Source organism: Arvicola amphibius, chromosome 12, assembly GCF_903992535.2.
Source record: "Arvicola amphibius chromosome 12, mArvAmp1.2, whole genome shotgun sequence".
Classification (NCBI taxonomy): Eukaryota; Metazoa; Chordata; class Mammalia; order Rodentia; family Cricetidae; genus Arvicola; species Arvicola amphibius.
In genome coordinates this window covers 22482106-22503774 of record NC_052058.2, presented here as the reverse complement: position 1 = coordinate 22503774, position 21669 = coordinate 22482106, and the positions used below count along the sequence as shown (strand labels likewise).

The 21669-nt window shown below is 46.6% G+C and overlaps 2 protein-coding genes across 9 annotated transcripts; both read left to right on the top strand.

Annotated features, from left to right (window-relative positions):
- The first annotated feature begins 205 nt into the window (after positions 1–205).
- Usf1 (upstream transcription factor 1) lies at positions 206–9296 on the top strand. 6 transcript variants are annotated; one of them, XM_038349518.1, is made up of 12 exons: positions 206–360; positions 3728–3867; positions 4345–4437; positions 5138–5187; positions 5470–5585; positions 6098–6199; positions 7082–7277; positions 7646–7733; positions 7871–7929; positions 8055–8149; positions 8379–8507; positions 8669–9296. In XM_038349518.1, exons 3-12 carry the CDS (start codon positions 4430–4432, stop codon positions 8756–8758), a joined length of 933 nt encoding a protein of 310 aa, XP_038205446.1. In that variant the 5' UTR covers positions 206–360; positions 3728–3867; positions 4345–4429; the 3' UTR covers positions 8759–9296. The 6 variants fall into 6 exon arrangements, with proteins under 6 accessions (XP_038205446.1, XP_038205447.1, XP_038205450.1 ...); XM_038349519.1 differs by having other exon boundaries at positions 3728–3923; XM_038349520.1 differs by lacking the exon at positions 206–360 and adding an exon at positions 383–989.
- A 139-nt stretch (positions 9297–9435) lies between these two features.
- Tstd1 (thiosulfate sulfurtransferase like domain containing 1) lies at positions 9436–10951 on the top strand. 3 transcript variants are annotated; one of them, XM_038349526.1, is made up of 4 exons: positions 9436–9749; positions 9933–10025; positions 10536–10698; positions 10789–10951. In XM_038349526.1, the coding sequence occupies exons 1-4, from the start codon at positions 9689–9691 to the stop codon at positions 10838–10840; spliced, it is 369 nt and encodes a 122-aa protein (XP_038205454.1). In that variant the 5' UTR covers positions 9436–9688; the 3' UTR covers positions 10841–10951. The 3 variants fall into 3 exon arrangements, with proteins under 3 accessions (XP_038205454.1, XP_038205453.1, XP_038205455.1); XM_038349525.1 differs by having other exon boundaries at positions 9933–10055; XM_038349527.1 differs by lacking the exon at positions 9933–10025.
- Positions 10952–21669: the final 10718 nt, after the last annotated feature.

The following is a 21669-nucleotide window of genomic DNA, read 5'->3' as shown; positions in this document are numbered from 1 at the left end:
TAGCGGAACTAAAAAGTCTCCGCCTCGCACCAAGATGGAAGTACAGTTTAGACTATTTTCTGGTTCTTGTTGAAAAAGCTGGAACTCTAGAAACGTCCCCAGGGATACTGCTCCTCCTCGGGGCCCGTAAAAACTCGCATCCCCACGCCGGCTTTAGCGCGCCTCGAAGTACGAAGCGAACGGAAACAGGGCGGTCCTGGGAACCCAGCGGTCGGCTGGGCGGGTCGAAGAGACACTTCCGCCCCTCACCAATATGGCCGCAGGCTGCGATTGCGCATGAGCAGCTGTCTATGGAGAGACCTAGATCCAAAGAGGGAGAACGCTGCCGGGGGAAATTGGCGACTAAAGCGGCCTGGGTCGGTGAGTGCCTAGGAGCCAGCCGGCGTCCGGAGACGAGGCGGAGCGGCCAGGCGGGGCAGCTTTGGTGTTGCTTCATTGTGTCAGGCCAGGCAACGCCTGGGCACGCAGCCTTTGTTTTGGGGGAGGGGGCCGTGGCCAGCTCTTTATCTCCTGCCCTGCTTTGTGGGCCGAGCTGGCTCCCCGCGCCGGAGTGCACACGTCTCACCCTCCCGCGGTGTCCCGCCGCGGGCCACAGCTGCCAGCCGCTGGCCTGGAGAGGTCCCCGGCGTCCTTTCCCGTCTCCTCTGCGGAGCAGCCGGGGCGCGGGACGAGCAAGGCTGGGCCGGCGGGGTCAGCGCACGGGCTTCGGGGCTCGCGCCTGGCGGGTGCTCGGCTCCCCTAAGCGCCTCCTACTAGTTGGTGGGCCTGCAGGGTGACGCCTCGTTCTCCGGCCAGGTTCTGGCGCCTGAATTCTTTCGGAACTTGATCTTTTTTGTTTGTTTGTTTGTTTTGCTTTTGCGTCCGTACTTGGCGAGGGCGTTTGCTGGGCCCGCCTTTTGAGCGTGCAAACCACAACACCCTATGCTGATTTCCGTGTCACATATTCTTAATGCTCAGGAAACGCTTCCGGATGTACAACCAAGGTTTGAGTAAGTAGCCCAACGCCGTTGCTGGGTGGCCTCAGAAGTTGCTCTGTCTGACAGTTGTGGGTTATACAGTTACCTCCTGTGCCTGGCCTTCTCCCTTGCCGCCTCCTGCAAGCCAAGTAACTAGCTTCGGAGGTGCCCTTCCTCCTGGCGTTTGAGGATGGAGACCTAGTGGTCCCTAAACACTGGCGCTGTCTCTTTTTGCAGCATTACTTTGGGCGGGCAGTTTCACTTTCAGTTCCTCTTTGTTGTTGTTATTGTTACCATTTTCTTTGCGCGCGGGCTTTCCAAAGGTGGTTATCCGCTAAACTAAGAAATAGCAAGGTTTGGAGGATCTTACTGGTAGAGAGTTTACAAAAATCTTGCCCTTTCTTGCTGAGATTATTTTTATTGCGTTGTGCTGTGCAGCTGTTTCTGGAGGCATCTGTCTGCTCAGTTCTTTGTTTTTCCGGTTCTCTGGCCGGGTGTCAAGAGTTCTAATGCAGAAACATTGTAGATGGATTCCTCCCCCATTGTCTTTTCTCCTTCAGAACCCTGAGCCTGGATTCTCCCCCACCTCCTGAAGCTTAGTTGATTTGGAGTTGTCATGGCAACATTTTAGCAACTGTGTTTCTCTACAGGAAGTCTTGATGAATAAAATAAAGAAGGATTGAATATGTTGCACTTGGGCTTTAGAGCTTGTAACAGATGCTGTAAATCTGGACTCTCCCAAACCAACAGCCCTGACAGTAGAATGGTGCTGAAGAGCCAAATCTAGGTTTTGTGGGTTCCTGATGATTTTTCAGTGGCAAAAAGAGGTTCCGGTTTTCCCTTTCTAAACTTGAGGACTGGAATTTCTTTTTTGTTGTTATTTAATTTTGAGACATCTCACTTTCGATGATCCTCACACTTTGAGGATCTCACTATACAGAGCCCTGGCTGTCTTGGAACTCAGTATGTAGCCCAGGATGTATTGGAACTCAAAGAGATCCACCTGCCTCTGCCTCCTGAGTGCTGGGACTAAAGGCGTGCACCAAAATGTGTGGTGTAGACTAGAATTTCCTCAGTTTTTCCAAGACAGGGTTTCTCAGTGTAGTCCTGGAACTCACTCTGTAAACCAGGCTGACCTTTAACTCAGAGATCTGTCTGCCTCTGCCTCCCGAGTGCTGGAAATTAAAGGTGTGTGCCATCACCACCCAGCATCAGGGAACAGGGTGGGTGTTATTTGGTAGTGGTGGTCTAAATATGGCCCTGCTATTCCTTTGAAACTGCTGTCATAGCAGAATATAATAGCTTTAGTAATAATCCATAATTGCTTCAATAATGCACCTTGAAACACATTATTTCTCAGCCTTCCAGTATAATTATCTCCTTCCTCTCGGAGTTTGAATGACTAAGGAGGAACAGCCAGGCGGTGGTGGTGCATGTGTTTAATCCCAGCACTCAGGGAGGCAGAGACAGGCAGGATTTCTATGTTGGAGGTCAGCCTGGTCTACAGAGTGAGTTCCAGGACATCCAGAGCTACATAGAAAGCCCAGTTTTAACCAAAACCAAAATAGAGAGAGCAAAGAACATTATTTTAAAAGTTGCTTTTTAAAAAGTTATGGTATGTGTGTGTACATACATGCCTGTGGTCTGTGCACCTGTGGAGGTCAGAGCACAGCTTTCAGGAGTTTATCTTTCTAATCTTTCTTGGTTTTTCAAGATAAGGTTTCTCTGTAGCTCTAGATTGTAGTAGGCTTTGACTGCCAGCCCCCAATCATGACAAAGAAATTTATTGTAAGTTATGAATGTTTGGTCTTATCTTATGCTTGTTTTTACTTTCTTTTTAATTATTCTGTGTGTCTTTTACATCATGATTCTTGATCCCCTTATTTCCCTATCCCTTTGAATCCGCCCTCTGCCCTGCACCCCTCTACAAATAAAATTTCAGAGGAAAAAAGGGAAAAAATTAAAAATCTCGTCGTGGAAGCTTCAGTGTAAGTACTGTGTCACACAGTAAACCCCTTTCCCATGTATCATCGCTTCACTTGCAAGTGTTCATTGCAGAGAGTCATTAGTCTGGTGCCCGGCCTCTGGTTTCTGCTACGCTCTTGATGCTGGGCTCCCACTGGAGCTTCTCTTGGTTATCCTGTTGTTGCTCTGTGTTGTGGAGATCCTGCAGTTTTGGGTCTGCAGGTCAGGTCCCTTCACATGCTCCAGCAGATCATAGATGAAGTGGATGTTGGGGCTTATGTTTGTTTCTTGTTAGCTCTTATAACTTATAGTAACCTGTTTCTCTTCATCTATGTTTTGCCTTGGGGCTTTTTATCTTATTTTCCTTTTTCCTCTGTGTCTGGCTGGTTGGCAGTGCCTGGCTTCTGACCCTGGGTGTGTCCCTCTCTTTCTCCCTTATTCTCTCTTCTCCAAGCCTAGATTTCTCTTCCTACTTATTCTATCATCTGCCTGCCAGCCCTGCATATCCCTCTACTGCCTAGCTATTGGCCGGTCAGTCAGGTCCCTTAGACAGGCAAGGTGACACAGCAACACATCTTTACATAATTAAACAAATGCAGCATAAACAAATGTAACACATCTTTGCCTAGTTAATGTAATATTCCACATCAATAGATGTCCTGGAACTCACCCTGTAGCCCAGGCTGGCCTCGAACTCACAGCAATCCTGCCTCATTTTACCTCCCCAGAGCTGGATTAAAGGTGTGGACATCTACTGCCCAGCTCGCTAAGCCATCTTAACAGCCTGATTTTTCTCTTTGGTTCAGAGGACAACTTTAGGGTGTCGGTCCTTGCCTTGCTACCTTGTTGGAGACAGTCTCTTCACTGCTGCGTTTGCCACCCGGCTTCCGGGGATTCCCTTACCTCTCCTGCTCGTCTGTCCATCGAGGCGTGCTGTAATTTACAGGTGCTCACGACGGGTCCGACGGCGTCCCTGCTCTCACTGCTGCGCCCCTTTCTTGTGTAGGTTTAGGTTTCCATTCTAAGTGCATTTGCTTGTTTTTGAGCCCAACCTGGCCTAAGATTTGCTTTGCAACCCAGGATAGCCTTAAATTCCTAATTCTTTTGCCTCAACCTCCTAAGTATTGGAATTACAGGCATGGGCAAGCACACCTAGTTCTCCAATGTCTCATTCTGTAGCCAAAGCTAGCCTCAAACTTGCCCCAATCCTCCTGTTTCATTCCCTTGAATGTTAGGATTCTCGGAGTGAGCCACTGTGTCTCATGAGAGTTGCTTTTCAATCACTGCAGTCCAGCCCTTGCCATCAGAATTGGGGAAACTGACTGTCCTTATTTTCCTGACTATGTCTTCTTGGAGCCTAGGTCCCAGAACTTGGAAAGCTGTTCAGTTGTCTGGCCTTACTGTTAACTATAATTTCCACCAGGATTTAGCACTCAGACCTTTCAGTCAGGAGCTACGAAGATTTCCAGAAGGAGACCAGGTCCTCGGATGAGCCCCCTCACAGAGAGATGAAGGGGTAAGGACAAGTGGTGTCTGGGATGAGAGAAGGATGACCATGGGGAATGCAGAGTGGCTAAGAGTTTATAGATTCAGGCAGAACTGGGTTTGGGTTCCCCAGCTCCATCACTTACCAGCTCTGTGATTCAGTTTCTAACTGTAAAGTAGATAGCATTATTGAGTTCATATGTTGTTATTAGTATCCTCATTGGGCGGTAGTGGTGCATGCCTTTAATCTCAGTACTTGGGAGAGACAAAGACAGGCTGATCTTTGAGTGTGGGGCCAGCCTTGTCTACAGAACAAGTTCTAGGACAACCAAGACTACACAGAGAAACCCTTCTTGAAAACCCAAAAAGAAAAAAAAAAGTGATTATAGCCTGATCCTATGTGCATAGCAAGCACTTAGTTCACTAGTTTTGTTTTTTTTTTGTTTGTTTGTTTGTTTATTTCGTTTTGTTTTTGAGATAGACTATATCTCTACATAGCCCTAACTGTCCTGGAATTCACAGAGATCTGCCTGCCTCTGCCTCCTGAGTGCCGAGATTTAGGGCATGCGCCACCGTGACTGGCAGCAATTACCTGTTGTTTCCTGGCAGTAACACTGTCATTATCTAACCTTACCTAACATCTGTTGTGAATGCGCGTGAGTTTGGGAGCCATGTTACTAAGTCAGTGAGCTTCTCACATCTTCTCTTTGTTTTCGTTTCACCACAAATAGGCAGCAGAAAACAGCTGAAACCGAAGAGGGGACGGTGCAGATTCAGGAAGGTGAATGCTAAAATCAAGACCAATCACCCATTGTAGCCTCCCTCCCTCCTCAACTGACTGGCCCATCTTCTGTGTACCATGGGTCTTTTAAATGCCATGCAAGTAGAACAGGGAGAAAGGCAGTTAACTCATAGATCTTTTTTTACCTCTTTTTTTTTTTTTAATTGATTTTATTGAGCTCCTTTCCCTTCCTCTTCAACCCTCTCCCATGGTCCCCATGCTCCCAGTTTACTCAGGAGATCTTGTCTTTCTCTACGTCTCTCTTTGCCTCTTTTAATTTAGGTGCAGTGGCTACTGGAGAGGACCCAACTAGTGTAGCTATCGCCAGCATCCAGTCAGCTGCCACTTTCCCCGATCCCAACGTCAAGTACGTCTTCCGAACTGAGAATGGGGGCCAGGTAAGGGAGGGGTCCAAGTGGCTGCAGATGTTACCTGGGCTTGGGCTCAAGGGAGGTGCCTGGACACATCTGGGGAGCTGTGACTTGGAGAATAAGATGGAATTGTACTATTGGGGTGAAATGTTAATAGGAGGCGAAGATAGAGGTTGGTGTGGGGCTGGATATGCGAAAGCCTCAAAATGAGGAAAGAAGGGACAAATAGCTGAATCTGCTTTTGAAAGGTCCCTGGGACTCAATCCAAGAGACACTATTTATTTATTTATTTGTTTGTTTGTTTGTTTGTTTGTTTATTTTGGTTTTTTGAGACAGGGTTTCTCTATAGCTTTGGAGCCTGTCCTGGGACTAGCTCTTGTAGACCAGGCTGGCCTGGAACTCACAGAGATTGGAGTGTTGGGATTAAAGGCGTGCACCACCACTGCCTGGCCCAAGAGGCACTTTTTGAGAGGGCCTAGGATTCTGGATACTTACTCTTGTCTTCTCTTCCCACCCCCACCCCTCTTCATTGCTTCTAGGTGATGTACAGAGTGATCCAGGTGTCTGAAGGGCAGCTGGATGGCCAGACAGAAGGCACTGGTGCCATTAGTGGCTACCCTGCCACTCAGTCTATGACCCAGGTATGGGGGATAAGCTGTGAGAGGACTAGAGAGCTCTTCGCACTAAGAGAAACTACAGAGCCAATAGGAAGGAGGGGTGGGGTTGGAACAGTGGTATGCATCTTGGGTGGTTTGACCCAAAGGACTAGGTTCAGATGTATTCAACCTTCTGAATACAAATTCCCAAAATGATTGTTTATAAATGTTTGTTTTCATTTAAAGGGGGGGATTAATTATAAATGGTTAATGGTCATAGTTGATCTCTTTTAAGAAAAGGGGAATATAATATAGAAATGATACATTACATTGGTATGGACTTTGGTTTATTAATACAAATTTACAGTCAATTTTGTTATATGTATATTTCAACTTGTATTAAAATTATAAATCGTCATTTAAGTATTGTCATTGAGACATGTCCCTGTCATCTACAAAGATCATGCCCATATCATGCATGAACAACGCAGTTGGGGCTGGAGAGATGGCTTCGCAGTTAGCAGCAGTCTGAGCACTTTTTGCTTTAAAGAGAACCTGAGTTCAGTGCTTAATATCTGCATGGTGGATCACAGCCATCTGGTTTCAGGGTATCAAATATCCTCCTGCCTCCTCGGGCAAAACACATACATATAGTACACATACATACATACATACATACATACATACATACATACATACATGCAGGCAAAATACTCCTACATATAAAAATAAGTCTTAAAAAAGACTCACACAATTGAATTAAACGATTCATATTTTAAGTAAGGATAGTTTTGTGTTGGGTTGCATTCATAGCTATCTTTGGCCACATGTGCTTCTCCTTCCTTCTGGTAAGGGATAGAAACTTCAGGGTGATAGCGTGGGAATATGTCCCTGACTGATGGACTCTGCTCTCATCTCCCTTCTCAGGCAGTGATCCAGGGTGCTTTCACCAGTGATGACGCAGTTGACACGGAGGGGACAGCTGCTGAAACACACTATACTTACTTTCCCAGCACGGCAGTGGGAGATGGGTCAGGGGGTACCACGTCGGGGAGCACCACTGCTGTCGTTACCACCCAAGGCTCAGAGGCACTGCTGGGACAGGCAACCCCTCCCAGTGCAGGTGAGAATGGCAGCTAGAGGGGCTACTGTGGGATGTGGCTGGGGGCTCTGGGCCCTAGCACTTGACTTAGTGATTCTGAGATCAGGGTCGCTGGGTGGTGATCGCACACACTGTTAATCCGGGCACTCGGGAGACAGAGGCAGGCTGCTGGAGAGTTTGAGGTCAGCCTGGTCTACAGAATGAGTTCCAGGACAACCAGGGCTTCACAGACAAACTATGTCTGAACCTCTTCCCCCTGCAAAGTCAGGGCATATAGTGAGTCTGAGCTACTTTACCAGCAGATGGTAGTATGTTCTCAAAGGGTCCTAAGGTCTTGGTGAGGCTCCTGGCCCTAGGTCCTGACAAAAACCTAACTCACGCCTTCACAGGTCAGTTCTTTGTGATGATGTCACCACAAGAAGTACTGCAGGGAGGGAGCCAGCGTTCAATTGCCCCCAGGACCCACCCTTATTCCCCGTGAGTGACCTTATCTCTCCTTAGTCCTTTTGGGTGATTTTAATGCCTGCTAAAGATTGTGTGATTCTTCACCCTAAACAGTCTTTTTTGCTTGTTTATCTTTAACTTGGTCTGGTCACCCTGGTCTCTACTGTCAGGAAGTCAGAGGCTCCCAGAACAACTCGGGATGAGAAACGCAGGGCTCAGCATAATGAAGGTAGGGAGTACCCAGGTGTAGATCTGGGCGCCACCTGAGTAGATCTGGGAACTGCAGCGATGTGTGAGGGGGGCAGGGCTGCTCACCTTTCACGGAGTCACTGTGTCCTCCACTTTGCCCCACAGTGGAGCGCCGCCGCCGGGACAAGATCAACAACTGGATTGTGCAGCTGTCCAAAATCATCCCAGACTGCTCTATGGAGAGCACCAAGTCTGGCCAGGTCATGGAAAGGCCCTGGTAGCAGGGAGGAGGCTAGCGTTCTGTCTCCTGGCATTATTTTCAGAAACGGTGGCGAGTAGCGCTCATGGCAGTCTACTTTTCCTTGTACTCTCCGAGGTGACTGTCAGTCACCATTCTGAGGGACATAGGCTGGAAGTATGAGTGTGCTCTTGGACAGTAAGCGGGGTGTGTTAAGCCTTTGTCCTCATTTTGTTGACTTTGCCTTGCAGAGTAAAGGTGGAATCCTATCCAAAGCCTGTGATTATATCCAGGAGCTGCGGCAGAGCAACCATCGGTTGTCGGAAGAATTGCAGGGGTTAGATCAGCTGCAGCTAGACAACGATGTGCTTCGGCAACAGGTCAGACAAATGCCAGGGCAGGCCCCCTTGGCAGCCCTGTAGCCACTGACCCAGTTTGGATTCCCTAGAAATGACTTCACATTGCCCTCCTCGGCACTGGGTGTGTGACACTGAATTTGTGCTTAGCAGTATCCATCCCCTACCGCCTCCTTTCTGTGCAGGTGGAAGATCTTAAAAACAAGAACCTGCTACTACGAGCTCAGTTACGGCACCATGGATTAGAGGTGGTCATCAAGAATGACAGCAACTAACTATGGGGATGCAGGGGCTCTGGGCCCTAGAACTGCAGAGCCCGGGAGCAACAGGCTGACCCCATGCCCCTTCCCTTCACTGCCGACTTCTGGCGTGTAGGGGGAGTCTGGCAAGCATGTCTCTGAACTGAGGCTTGTGGTGTGAAACACGAAGTGGACCTGTCCTGACAGCCTCGCCTGCTCCCGCTGTGTAGTCCCCGGGACTGTGCTCCTTTGCACATTGCATGTGCCGTATCCATGGACACTGGACACACTAAATCTGGGCTGGCCTTGTGCTTGCTTAGAGTGCCCAGCAGAGGGTCTGTGGACACTCTGTGGGTTTAGCACTTCTACTGGTTCTTCCTTCCCCTGGAGCAGGAGCTAAGATATGCACCTGATTACTCTGGGGAGCAGGCTTATTCAGAGATGGGGGAAGGATGCTAGGTGGCTGCTATCCCATGAGTAGTTGAGGGGCCAGTGTGTAGCTGGGGCCTCTGCAGAAGTCTCTGAAGCCAGGGAGAAAGATAGGCAGGGGCTCACTGAGAGCCTTCCCCTTCTGCGGGTGGTTCTTTTTATTTTTTTTCCTTTTTTCTTTTCTTTTTTTTTTTTTTTTTTAAGATAAAATTGTTTAGAGCCACAGTTGTCTGTTTTCCTTCTTTTGTGGGGCTCTGGGGGAAGGGAAAGTGCATGTTACCCTTTGACCAGTGAGGGCTGGGTCAAGCTTTGGGTGGGGTGTTAGTAGTCCTGTACTCATTACCCAGAGTCCTGATACCTGTGCCAAACCTGGATGTCATTTCCGGCCTACACTGGGCAGTTTTTAAAGGTTTCGAGTGTGGACTGGTTAGAGTTGTCACCAGCAGGTGCTTCTGGGGCTCTGCGGGTGCCAACCAGGTGCCTGCTGCACTTTGCTTCTATTTCCGGTCTCCCTGTGGACTCAGGGAGGGAGGGGAGATGCTGCGGGTTGCATTCCTGCGTCTCTGTCACACAGTTGCTGCTGGCACCATGACTGGAGGTACCCGAGAAGGATATGGGGGTACCTGGGATGTGGGAGTGGGGCTGTGTATGCTGGTCCCTGAGAGGAGCATAGGGGTGTGACCGCAGCACCACTGGGTTGGGAAGCTCCCAGGGAGAGGGCACAGGCCACAGGTGTCTTGTGGTCCCCCAGCCCTCGATTCTTTCCTGTCGTCTTTCTCAGTGCCTACTGTCTCGTTATCTGAACTACGGTCACTCCTAGCCTCAGGCAGGGCCCGGCTCTTCGATGTTCGATCTCGGGAAGAGGCAGAAGCTGGTACCATCCCTGGGGCACTCAACATCCCTGGTATAGGATTTCTTGTGTTGGCAGAGTGACACTCCATGTTGGTTGGTCTTAGCTAAAGGGGCCTCACTCAGGGTAGGGATGATGCTGGTAGAGATAGAGATGGCCTTATATCTGCTCAAGCCAGCCCTCGGGTTCCCTAGAGAAAAGCTGAATGGAGATCCTGGCAGTGGAACTAGCTTATCCAGTTTGAGGGAACAGCAGGCAGCCAGAGGGGTAGATCAGCCCCTATATACTTGGCTTGCCTGGAGCTGGATTCCCTAATCCACCTGATCCTCTACTGCCTCCTTAGGATCTAGAAAGTGGCTGCATTGTTGGCCTAACTTCCTGCAATGGTAGGCTCTTCCTTGCCTTTGAGGTTGGGGTGGGGTGGGGGTGGCCACCATATGTGGACAATCTCTGCAGACCGGCCAGGACGCTGCTCTTTAGGCCCACATTGTGAACCGCAATGTGCCACTGGCTCTCCATTTTGTCCTCTCTCAGTGTCTGAGTTGGAAAGTGCCTTGACCATGGACCCAGCTGCTTTCCGAGCTTTGTACAGTGCCGAGAAGCCAAAGCTTGAAGACAAGAATCTCATTTTCTTCTGTCAGCTGGGCAAACGAGGCTCCCAGGCCACACAGCTGGCACAAGGTCTTGGATACACAGGGTATGACAAGGCGTGAGACTTGCTGACTGGGGGCTGACTGGGGATGGCCTACGGAACCTATTCCTCTCTCAACACTCCTTTTCTTCACAGGGCTCGACACTATGCTGGGGCCTATAAGGAATGGCTGGAGAGAGAGGGCTAGGTAGAAGGCTTAGGGGTCGTGACCCTTCTCATGACCACCTTGCTGGGTTACACAAGCCTTTATAGTGTTTTGTACATGAAAAACCTCAAATAAAGAACATTTAATCAAGTATTACAATCATTTAATTTGTTAGGTGGACAAAAAATGGCTCCAAAGTTAATCTAGTTCTGAGAGTTTATCCCAGGATCCTTGTCTGTTCACCTGTTCTCTGCTACCCAATTCAAGCAGTTTGCTAAACAGCTGGAGGGGGGACCAAGGGCAGCAGTGTCCAGCCCAGAATGCATATCAAGTAATCACTAATAGCTTTAGAGTTTTGAAGCTAGGTGTGTTCAGTCCCAGGGAGGCTGAATCTAGTTCAGTTCCTGGCCAGTCTGGTAACAAGCAAGACTGAAGAGCTTGTTCTGGCCCAGGCATGGTGGCACATGCCTTTAATCTCAGCACTCAGGAGGTAAAGGTGAGCAGATCTGAGAGGCCAGCCTGGTCTACATAGTGAGTTGCAGCTCAACCAAGGCTTTGTAGAGAGAGAGCTAGTTCCAGGGATCTGATGCCCTCTTCTGACCTTGGGCACCAGGTTTGCAAAAAGCGCAAATACATACATGCAAGCAAGATAGTCGTACACATAAATCTTTTTTTTAAAAAAAGCAACTTTCTAGCTATGTGTGATAGAACATGTATAATCCCAGCACTTTGGAGGAGGAAGCAGGAGGATTATAGATTTAAGGCCAGCCCGGGCTTCATAGTAAAACTTAAAAGCTTGGACACTTAGGATTTTATGGGCTCCTCTGATGTTTCCAATATGCAGCTACAAACAACAGACTGCTGTCTTTACCAGTCCTTTTTGTTGTCTACATGGGTAGGACATGTGCCTTTTTGTACAAAATTAGCAGAATCGTGTAACAGCTCATGTCTTTCAGAACCTAAAATGGCACTATCTAGTCCTTTATAGAAAATGCTTGCCTATTACTGCTTGAGATTTACAGCTCCTCAGCCCCAATTCCACCTTCCTCAGATTCTAGAACTGGATTTAGGTAATGAAGTTACCTATGGACTAGTGGTAGTAACATATATATAAAACTCTGAATTCAGAAGGGTGACTCACACCTTTAAATTCAGTACTTGGGAGACAGAGACAGGTGGATCTCTATGAGTTAGAGGCTAGCCTGGTCTACAGAGCGAATTCCAAGATAGCTAGGGCTATACAGAGAAACCTTGTCTTAAAAAACAAACAACAAAACCTAAAATACAGAGAAAAACTCTCTGAATTCAATATTCAATTCCCAGTATCACCACACACACAAAAAAATAGCAACAAAGAAGCACTGGGGATGGGTAGGATCTGTGCCTGTATCAAGCTATTCCGGAGTTTGAGGCAAGAGGATCACAAGTTCAAGGCTAAGTCACTGTGGGAAGATAATCTTAAGAAAATAAGTACATTTAGGCCAGGACTGGTGGTGAATGTCTGTAAGGTAGGAGACTGAGGCAGGAGTATCACATTCAAGGTCTGTCTAGGATACATACTTAAGTTAAAAGCCAGCCTGATCAATTTAGTGAGAAACTCAAAAATTTAAAAAGGACTGTATATAGCACTTAGTGGGAGATCACTTGCCTACTTACCACCAATAAATGAATAAATATATGTATATGTTAAAAAGAACTTACCAGTCAGATATGGTGACATACACCATTAGTTCCAACCTTTGGGAAACAGGCAGATCTGAGTGCAAGGCCAGCCTGGTCTACAGAGCTGAGTTCCAGAACAGTCAGGGCTACATAGAGAGACCTTGTCTCAACCCAAATAAACCATCAACAAGGAGCTTAACAGCAACTTGCTTACTGAAATAAGTCTCACTGAAAAGTAGATCTACCCTAGGGTGGTAGATCATTTGGATATTCTTTTGAGATACTGATTTTTTTTTTTTTTTTTTTTTTTTTTTTGAGAGATGGTTTCTTGTAACTTTGGAGCCTGACCTGGAACTAGCTCTTGTAGACTAGGCTGGTCCGAACTCAGAGATCTGCCTGCCTCTGCCTCCCAAGTGCTGGAGATATTAAGATGTTTTTGTGGGGGCTGGGGAGGTGGCTCAGAGGTTAAGAGCACTGGCTGCTCTTCCAAAGGACCCGGGTTCAATTCCCAGCGCCCAAATGGCAGCTTACAATTGTTTGTGACTCTGGTTCCAGAGGATTCGGCACCCTCACAGACCTACATGTAGGTAAAACACTAACACACATGAAATTTTTTAAAGATTAATTAAAAATTTTTTTGTGTGTGTGAATATGTTAATTGCCTTAACTGCTGACAGTCTCTTACTGAACCTGAAACTCAAGGATTTGGCCAGGCATGTTGGGTAGGCGATGGAGCTTCAGAATTCACCTGTCTTTGCCCCCCAAGGGCTCTAGTTACAGGCATATTGCCATCACATCTGGCTTTTTACATGGATTCTGGGGATCTGAATTCAGGTCCTGAGGATTTTGCAACAAGCCCTTTGCCCAGTTCTAATGGAAAAAACAGTTTAGTAGGTGTGGTGGTACACACCTGTAAGCCCTGCTCTGGGGCAGATGCAGAGGCAATGCTAGCAGGATTTCTTTAGGTTCTAGTCTGGGCTGGGCTACTGTGAGTTCTGTGCAGCCACAGCAACATAGCAAGACCCTGTCTCAAAAGGAAAAAAAAGCTGCTGGTTGTGCACACCTTTAATTCCAGCAGTGGAAGGCAGAGGAAGTTGAATCTATGTGAGTGTGAGGCCTGCTTGATCTGCGTGGTGAGTTCTAGGTCAGCCAGGGCTATATGGTGAGACAACACCAAAAACAAATCAGAAGATGGGCTGGTGAGAAGGGTCTACAACTAAAGGCTCCTGCTGCCAAGAGGTAGAAAGACAGACCGACTCTGCAGATTGTCCTCTGATCTCACATGTGTAGCATGTGCCCATACCCAAAACATAAAACAAATACTCATTTTTATAAACCACATGAAGTATTCCTTGGCTGGTGAAATCGTTCAGCAATTAAAAGCACTGATCACTGGCTCTTCTTCCAGAATGCCTGGGTGTGATTCCCAGCACCCACATGGGAACTCATGACCATCTGTCACCCCAGTTCGGCGGGGGGGGTCTCCTTAGTCACCAGGCACATGTGTGACAGAAGAGACTGGCACACAGACAGAATACCCATACACATACAGTTGAATGAAAATTGAAAATATTTGCAGGGTGGCGATGGCACCCACCTTTGACTCCATCATGAGTCAGCCCCGCACACAGAGTGAGACAGATACACAGAGAAACTATTTCGAAAGCAAAACAATGTCCCCCCCAAAAAAAAGAAAATTAAAGGACTTGTTCCTTTAGCTAGGAAAGCAGGTTTGCTCAGATGTTCCCAATTTTCTGATTTTTTTCAAGTGCTTAAAACAATTTATCAAACATTTTCTGTTTTCTTTGCTTTTTTCCTTTTTTTCCTCTGCTCTCCCACCCACCTGGATTCTCCGTCGCTGACCCAGCCTACTTTCTCCTGGGCTACTTGAGTTTAGTTTTTGTTTGCACACCTCACCAGGTTCTCCATTCCTCAGTCACCTGGCTCCCAGCCCAAGTCTGGGGATAAGAGTGGTATTCACCTTTGGGTCAGGTAAATGGCAAGTGTCAGTCTTCGTCCCCCCCCCCCCCCCGAATTCATAACTCTGCAATAGATTGGAAAATCTCTCCTGTGTGTAACTTTTCTTGTCATTAATGTACACACCCCTCCCTTTATTATGGTTCATAGTATTTATGTAAGATTATAATTACTTAGACATAATTTATTTGCAACAAAATACAGTAGTGTAAATGCTTAGTTCATTGAAGGATCTTGTTTGTTTGTTTTTGACAAACCAAACAGGGTCTCATATACTTTAAACTTTTAAATTTAATACAGATTTTGCAGACAGGGTCTCATTGGTTGAGTTGAATTTCAGATATTTCTGTCTCCACTTCCTGACTGCTGGAACACCCTAAGTGGTGCCAGGGATTGAACCCAGCCCAAAGATTTTTTGTTTGGTTTTGGTTTTTCAAGTTCAGGTTTCTCTGTGTAGCCCTGCCCATCTTGGAACTCCTTCTGTAGACCAGGCTGGCCTTGAACTCAAAGAGGTACACCTGTGCTCCAAAGCTACAGACAAACCCTGTCTCGGAAAGAAAAAAAAAGTACACCTGCATGTGCCACCACCACCTGATCTCAAGATTGATTGATTGAGTTGTCCCATCCCTGCCCCCCCTTCCCCCATAGGGTTTCTCTGTGTGCCCCCTGGCTGTCCTGGAACTCCCTCTATAGACCAAGCTGATTTCGAACTCAGAGATCTAGCTGCCTCTGTCTCCTAAGTGCTGGGATTAAAAGCATGTGCCACCACCGCCCCCGCCCGAAGTTTACTTTAAAAAGCATATTAGGCTGGTAAAATGGTTCGGTGAACAAAGGCATTTGCTGCCAAGACAACCTGAGTTCAATTCCCAAAATCTACAGGGTGGAAGAAAGAGAACCTACTATTGAAAGTGTGCTCTGACCGCCACACACACATAAATGTAACTTCCAAAAGTGGGGGTAGAAGGGAGGTGGGGAGGGAACGGGAGGAGAGGAAGGAGGGGAAACTGGTTGGTATGTAAAATAAATGATTACTGGGAGCAGGAGAGATAGCTTAGTGGTCAAGAGCATTTCTTTCTTTCCTTCCTTCCTTCCTTCCTTCCTTCCTCCCTCCCTCCCTCCCTCCCTCCCTCCCTTCTTTCTTCTTTCTTTCTTTCTTTCTTTCTTTTTTTATGGGGAGGGGGACATTGAGAAAGAGTTTCTCTGTGTAGCAGCCCTGGTTGTCCTGGAACTCGTTTGCTAAACCAGGCTGGCCTCAAACTCAAGAGACCGCCTACCTCCGCCTCCTGAGTACCGAGATTAAAGGCATACACCACCATGCCCAGCTGCAAGTCAAGAACATTTCATGTAGAGGACCTGGTTCAATTCCCTGCACCCACACAGCTGACCACAGTTGTTGGTAACTCCAGTTTCAGGGGACCTGATACCTTCTTCTGACCTCCCCAGGCATCAGACACATACATGGTACACAGATATAAACACTCGTACACATAAAATAAAAGGAGTAAACCTAAAATTAAAAAAACTTACTAAAGGGGCTGGAGAGATGGCTCAGAGGTTAAGAGCATGGCCTGCTCTTCCAAAGGGCCTGAGTTCAATTCCCAGCAACCACATGGTGGCTCACAACCATCTGTAATGGGGTCTGGTGCCCTCTTCTGGCCTGCAGGCATACACACAGACAGAATATTGTATATTTTACTAAAATAAAATGAATCTTTTTTTTTTTCTTTTCCTTTTCAAAACAAAAGATTCTAAGTGGGTGAGACAGGACCTTGCGATGTAGTCCTGGCTGGTCTCCAGCTCACAGCAATCCTGTGTTGTTCCAAACGCTGGGGTTACAACTGAGTCAGTATGTCTTTTGCTTTTTTTTCTCTGTGATGCTAAGGGTTGAACCCAGGTCTTTGTCTATGCCAGGGAAGCACTCTATCAACAGAACTACATCTTCAGCCAAACCTGTGATTCTCCTGTCTCAGGCTCCCCAGAGTGCTGGAATTACGAACATGGAGCACTGTGTTTTGTGTTCATTCATTCTGCTATGCGTGTATTCACTTGTAGCCACTTCCCCTACACAAGCACTGACACGCTGAACCTCAGTGCTTCTTCTGGGTGCTTCTCAGTTACCCCATGTACACGCTACACTCTTGGCCTCAGATTTGTAATCCTCCTGCTTCAGGTTCCTAAATGTTGGGATTATAGCTCAGCTATTTTTTTTTCCCTCTCTAAGTTAGTCTCACTACACAGCCCGGGTTGGTCTCGAATGCATGAGCCGTCTACATTTGCTTGGGCTTACAGGCATACTTGGTTTCTAGGCAACAACTTCTCTCAGCGTAAATTAGTTTTCTAGCTGCCCTCCTGGACAACATCTTTCATTTCCTGTGGCTTCATAGCCGAGGGTTAAAGGGAATCCTAAGGGGAAACTGACAAGGCCCTCCACATGGTTGCCCTCTGGTTTGATCACTGAGAGAAAATTCCTTCCCCCTCATTAAGTAGCTGGTTCATAACCTTGGTAATTGATAGGCTGTTTTAATCCATTACCTCACCCTTTAAATTTTTCTTTTCTTTTACGCAAAACTTTCAGGTCTTTTCTTTTTGGTTTTTCGAGACAGGGTTTCTCTGGAGCTTTGGAACCTGTCCTGGAACTAGCTCTTGTAGACCAGGCTGGCCTTGAACTCACAGATATCGGTCTGCCTCTGCCTCCCAAGTGCTGGGAGTAAAGGTGTGCGCTACCACTGCCTGGTGCATTCATGTCTTCTCATCAGAACACAAGGGCTTACCAGCTATACATTTTTACCTTGCCATGTTTTTCTCCTTTCTTTCTTTCTTTCTTTCTTTCTTTCTTTCTTTCTTTCTTTCTTTCTTTTCTTTCTTTCTTTCTTTCTTTCTTTCTTTTTTTGAGACAGGGTTTCACTGTAGCTATCGAGCCTGTCCTGGACCTAGCTCTTGTAAACCAGGCTGGCCTCAAACTCGCAGAGATTCGCCTGCCTCTGCTTCCTGAGTGCTGGGATTAAAGGAGTACCACTACCATGCCCGGCGATACCCTTTCTTTACCTCAAACACCTTGAACATCAGTTCTCAAACAGTGCTTGTTGAGCTTTGCTAATCTACTGGTCTTCAGAATCTATTAAATTCCAGCCCATCTGGAGTATGGCTGCCTGTCTAACCTTGAAATAACATTTTTTATCAGCCAGAGAGTTGATCATTTACAGCAGGTCTTTGTTGCCCAGTGGCTGGAACATGTCTCTTCCTGACTCTTGGAGCACTCTGTGGTTTAGATTTGGCTTCACCCTGCCTTACCAAACTACCCTGCCAGTGCTTGCGTCCACCAGCCTGGTGTCCTCAGTGACCCAAACAGACTATAGTCCTTTCTGACCCTGGCCTTCACTCATCATTTCTTCTGCTTGAGAAGCTTCCAGACTTTCAAACCCTCTGGATTTCATAAGAATCGAAGGGGAAGCCAGCCAATCACCTTGTTTGTAAGGCGTGTCCCCCTTAGGCTAATATTTACTCACAAAATCTTACGGGTGTGCAGCCTGCTTCCTCTTTGTTTTCCCGCTCTCCTCGCTGGAACATTGGCATTTGTAAGTTCCCTTTTCTTTCCTTTATTAAAGCGGAATATTTTATAATAAAGCTAGTCTGGTTAATCATAACTGCCGATTGACCACGTCCCTTCAAAGAATTAGGAAAATGTATTTGGCAGAAGTTTTGCAGTTCTCCTCAAGAGGGTTTTTGTACCCACTCAGGAAGGATGATTAGCAGATAAATATGTATAACTGGATTTCATGAAGGACACAGATGCAAAACAGTATGTCTCAAGCATGGACTTCTATGATAACCCTTACCACATTGTATAATCACTTGCTTTTTTCTCTTTAGGCTTAGCTCTTTTTTTAAAAAGTGTGTGTATATATATATATATTATATTTTATATATAAATTATATATATAATTTATTTTTATTTATCTGCATTGGTGTTTAGCCTGCATGTATGTCTGTATGAGGTTATTGGATCTTAGAGTTTCAGACAGGTGTGAACTGCCATATGGATGCTGGGAATTGAACCCGGGTCCTCTGGAGGAGCAGTTTTCTCTTCGCCACTGAGTCATCTCTCCCAGCCCCCTAGGCTTAGCTCTTTACAGAAAGGGATCTTTATCTTATTGTTAGAAACTAACCATGAAACCCAAACATGGCATACATTCAGTAAGTGAGCTTAGAAATTCCCAGGGGAAAGCTGGGAATACTAATGAGTGGGAGTGACTTATTATGGGAAAGGGAATGTTGGGGTCTGGGTCTGGCTAACCATAACTGAGTAGCTACCACGAGGCACTTTTAGCTACTTCATCTCCTTCACTATTTGTAAAGTGGGAATTATAAGGTTTATGGCCCTTCCAGGTATGGTGGCTCGTGTCTAGATTCCCAGCACTTGGGAGGCTGAGGCAGAAAGGTTGCCATGAGTTCAAGGCCAGCCTCAACTATAGCAAAATTTTCTCTGTGGCTTTCTGTGATAGTTTAACCCCCATGAAGTACCTGTCACAGAGAACATATGGTTTGTTGCTGTAGGAAGACCTTCAGCTTGTAAGTACCCGCCTACTGGGGCGTGGCCTCTTATACTATATATGCAGATAAAAAAAATCCAGGTCTGTTCCTTTTCTTCTTCCCCTTGCTCCGTTTCCCGTGGCTGTTCTTTTTGGATTGCGTGATTCAACTGGTCAAGAGGAGGATTCTGATTCATGAGTTTACTCCTAAATAAATAATGATTTCTCAATTCTGAGCTAGTGTGGGATTTCTTTTAAGCGTCTGTTCACTGCTTCAGTTTGTATACATGTATACCAGTGTAGGTAATAAACATAAGAAGCCAGGTGGTGGCAGTGCACCCCTTCAATCCTAGCGCTTGGGAGGCAGAGGCAGGTGGCTCTCTGAGTTTGAAGCCAGCCTGGTCTACAGAGTGAGTGCCAGGGCAGCCAGGGCTACACAGAGAAATGTTATCTTGAGAAACCAAAGGCATCACCTGCATGCAGATGACAACGTTTTACAAATGAATGTACTCATTTGACCAGTACTATGTGGGACAGAAAAATATACACTGTATGTGGTTTAATAAAACATGTTGAGGCTTGCCTTGTGTCAAAGTTTTGTTCATGGACCATGACTATGTAAAAGAGGGTATGTTGTCAGATGTAATTCTAGTAGTGGGGAGGTTGAGGCTACAGAATCCTGTTTCAAGAGGGGAGGTAGTGATGGTTAATCCTGATGCTAACTTGACTTAGAATCTTTTTTTTAAAAGATTTATTTATTTATTGTGTATACAACATTCTGCCTCCATGTATGCCCGCACGCCAGAAGAGGGTGCCAGATCTCCTTACAGATGGTTGTGAGCCACCATGTGGTTGCTGGGAATTGAACTCAGGACCTCTGGAAGAACAGCCAGTGCTCTTAACCACTGAGCCATCTCTCCAGGCCTTGACTTAGAATCTTATAGGAGACAGACCTCTGGGTACATCTGTGAGACTTAACTGAGGTCCCTAAATGTGGACCCCTGGGCTGGTCCAGGGCTGAACAAAAAGAAGAAGGCAAGCTGAGTGCCAGCCTTCATCTTTCTCTGCTTTCCAACTGTGGAGGCCATGTAAGCAACTGCTTTACCCTCCTGCTGCCACAGCTGGAGCTGTTCTCTCTGCCATGCTCCACCCCACCCCACCCCCGCCCCGCCACAGCAGACTGACTTGAGCCGCAAGTCAAGATAAACCTTTCCTTCCCTAGGTTACTCTTGTCGGGTGTTTTCTCACAGCAACGGGAACAGTAAGGCACTGCTTAGCATAGCACAGGGTCAGCGGATAAACACACTCTATGCTTCATATAATACATGACATATATTTCTGTGGATCAAAGGTTGAGAATATGGAAACCACCAAGAACAGGTTATTATCTTAAAGAGGTAAAGACATCCCTATAACTATGACTCAACACTAGAAGCCATAGAAAAAGCTGACTATGCCAGGTGTGGTGGTGCACACCTTTAATCCCAGCACTCGGTAAGCAGAGGCAGGAGAATGAGTTTGAGGCCAACCTAGTAGCCTATGGAGTGAAATTCACCCCAAAACAAAATGTGGTGTGTTGCAAGGAGTGGGGTTTGCTTATTTGTCCTGGCCGCCGGCTAGCTTAGCCCCGAAATAACTTCACAGAAATTAAATCACTGCTTGGCCCATTAGCTCTAGCCTCTTATGGGCTCACTCTCACATCTTGATTTAACCCATTTATATTAATCTGTATATCACCACGTGGCAGTGGCTTACCACCAAAGATTCAGTGTGTCTGACTCTGGCAGCAGCTCCATAGTGTCTCTCTCTCTCTGACTCTGCCTCCTTTCTCCCAGCATGTCATTTAGTTTTCCCCGCCTACCTAAGTTCTGCCCTATCAACAGGCCCAAAGCAGTTTTTTATTAACCAATGAAAGCAACACAAAGACAGAAGGACCTCCTACACCCGTGGTGCAGTGGTAGCACATGCCTTTAACCCGGCACTTGGATGAAGAGGGAGGAGGATCTCTGAGTTCGAGGCCAACCTGATCTACAGAGTGAGTTCCAGGACAACCAGGGTGACACACAAACCCTGTCTCAAAAACAACAGCAATAACCACCAACCAACCAATCAACCAACCAACCCAAAAAACAAAACAAAAATCGATTAAGTAAAATCTAAACAACCAAGCAAAGCTTTCTGTATGATACATGGCTGCACTGGTAAACAGGTGCATAGACACACAAGTCAGAAGGAACAGCAACTGGGAAATGTTCAACTGAAAGCATACATAGAAGGGCTAATTCATTTCATACAGAAAGAACACTTACAAATGTGTAAGAAAAAAACAATTATCCTGCTATAGTTTGTACAAGGTTTGGGTGTCCCTTAACGGGCCATGTGTTGGACTTGGTCACCAGAGTAGGTTACTGAAAGGTTCTATAGGTCTTTAATAATGAGGGCAGGGTGTAGTGGTGTAGGCCTTTAATCTTAGAACTTGAGATCCAGAGGCAGGTAGAACTCAGTTAGAGGTCAGACTCCTACTGAGCAAGTTCAAGGCCAGCCAGGGCTAAATACTGAAATTGTCATTATTTTTGTTTTGCTTTTTGAGACAGAGATTCTCTATTAGCTCTGGCTGTCCTGGAACTTGCTCTGTAGACCAGGCTGGCCTTGAACTCAGAGATTTTGTTTCATAAGTGCTGCCCACACATGAGGAACTGAGTT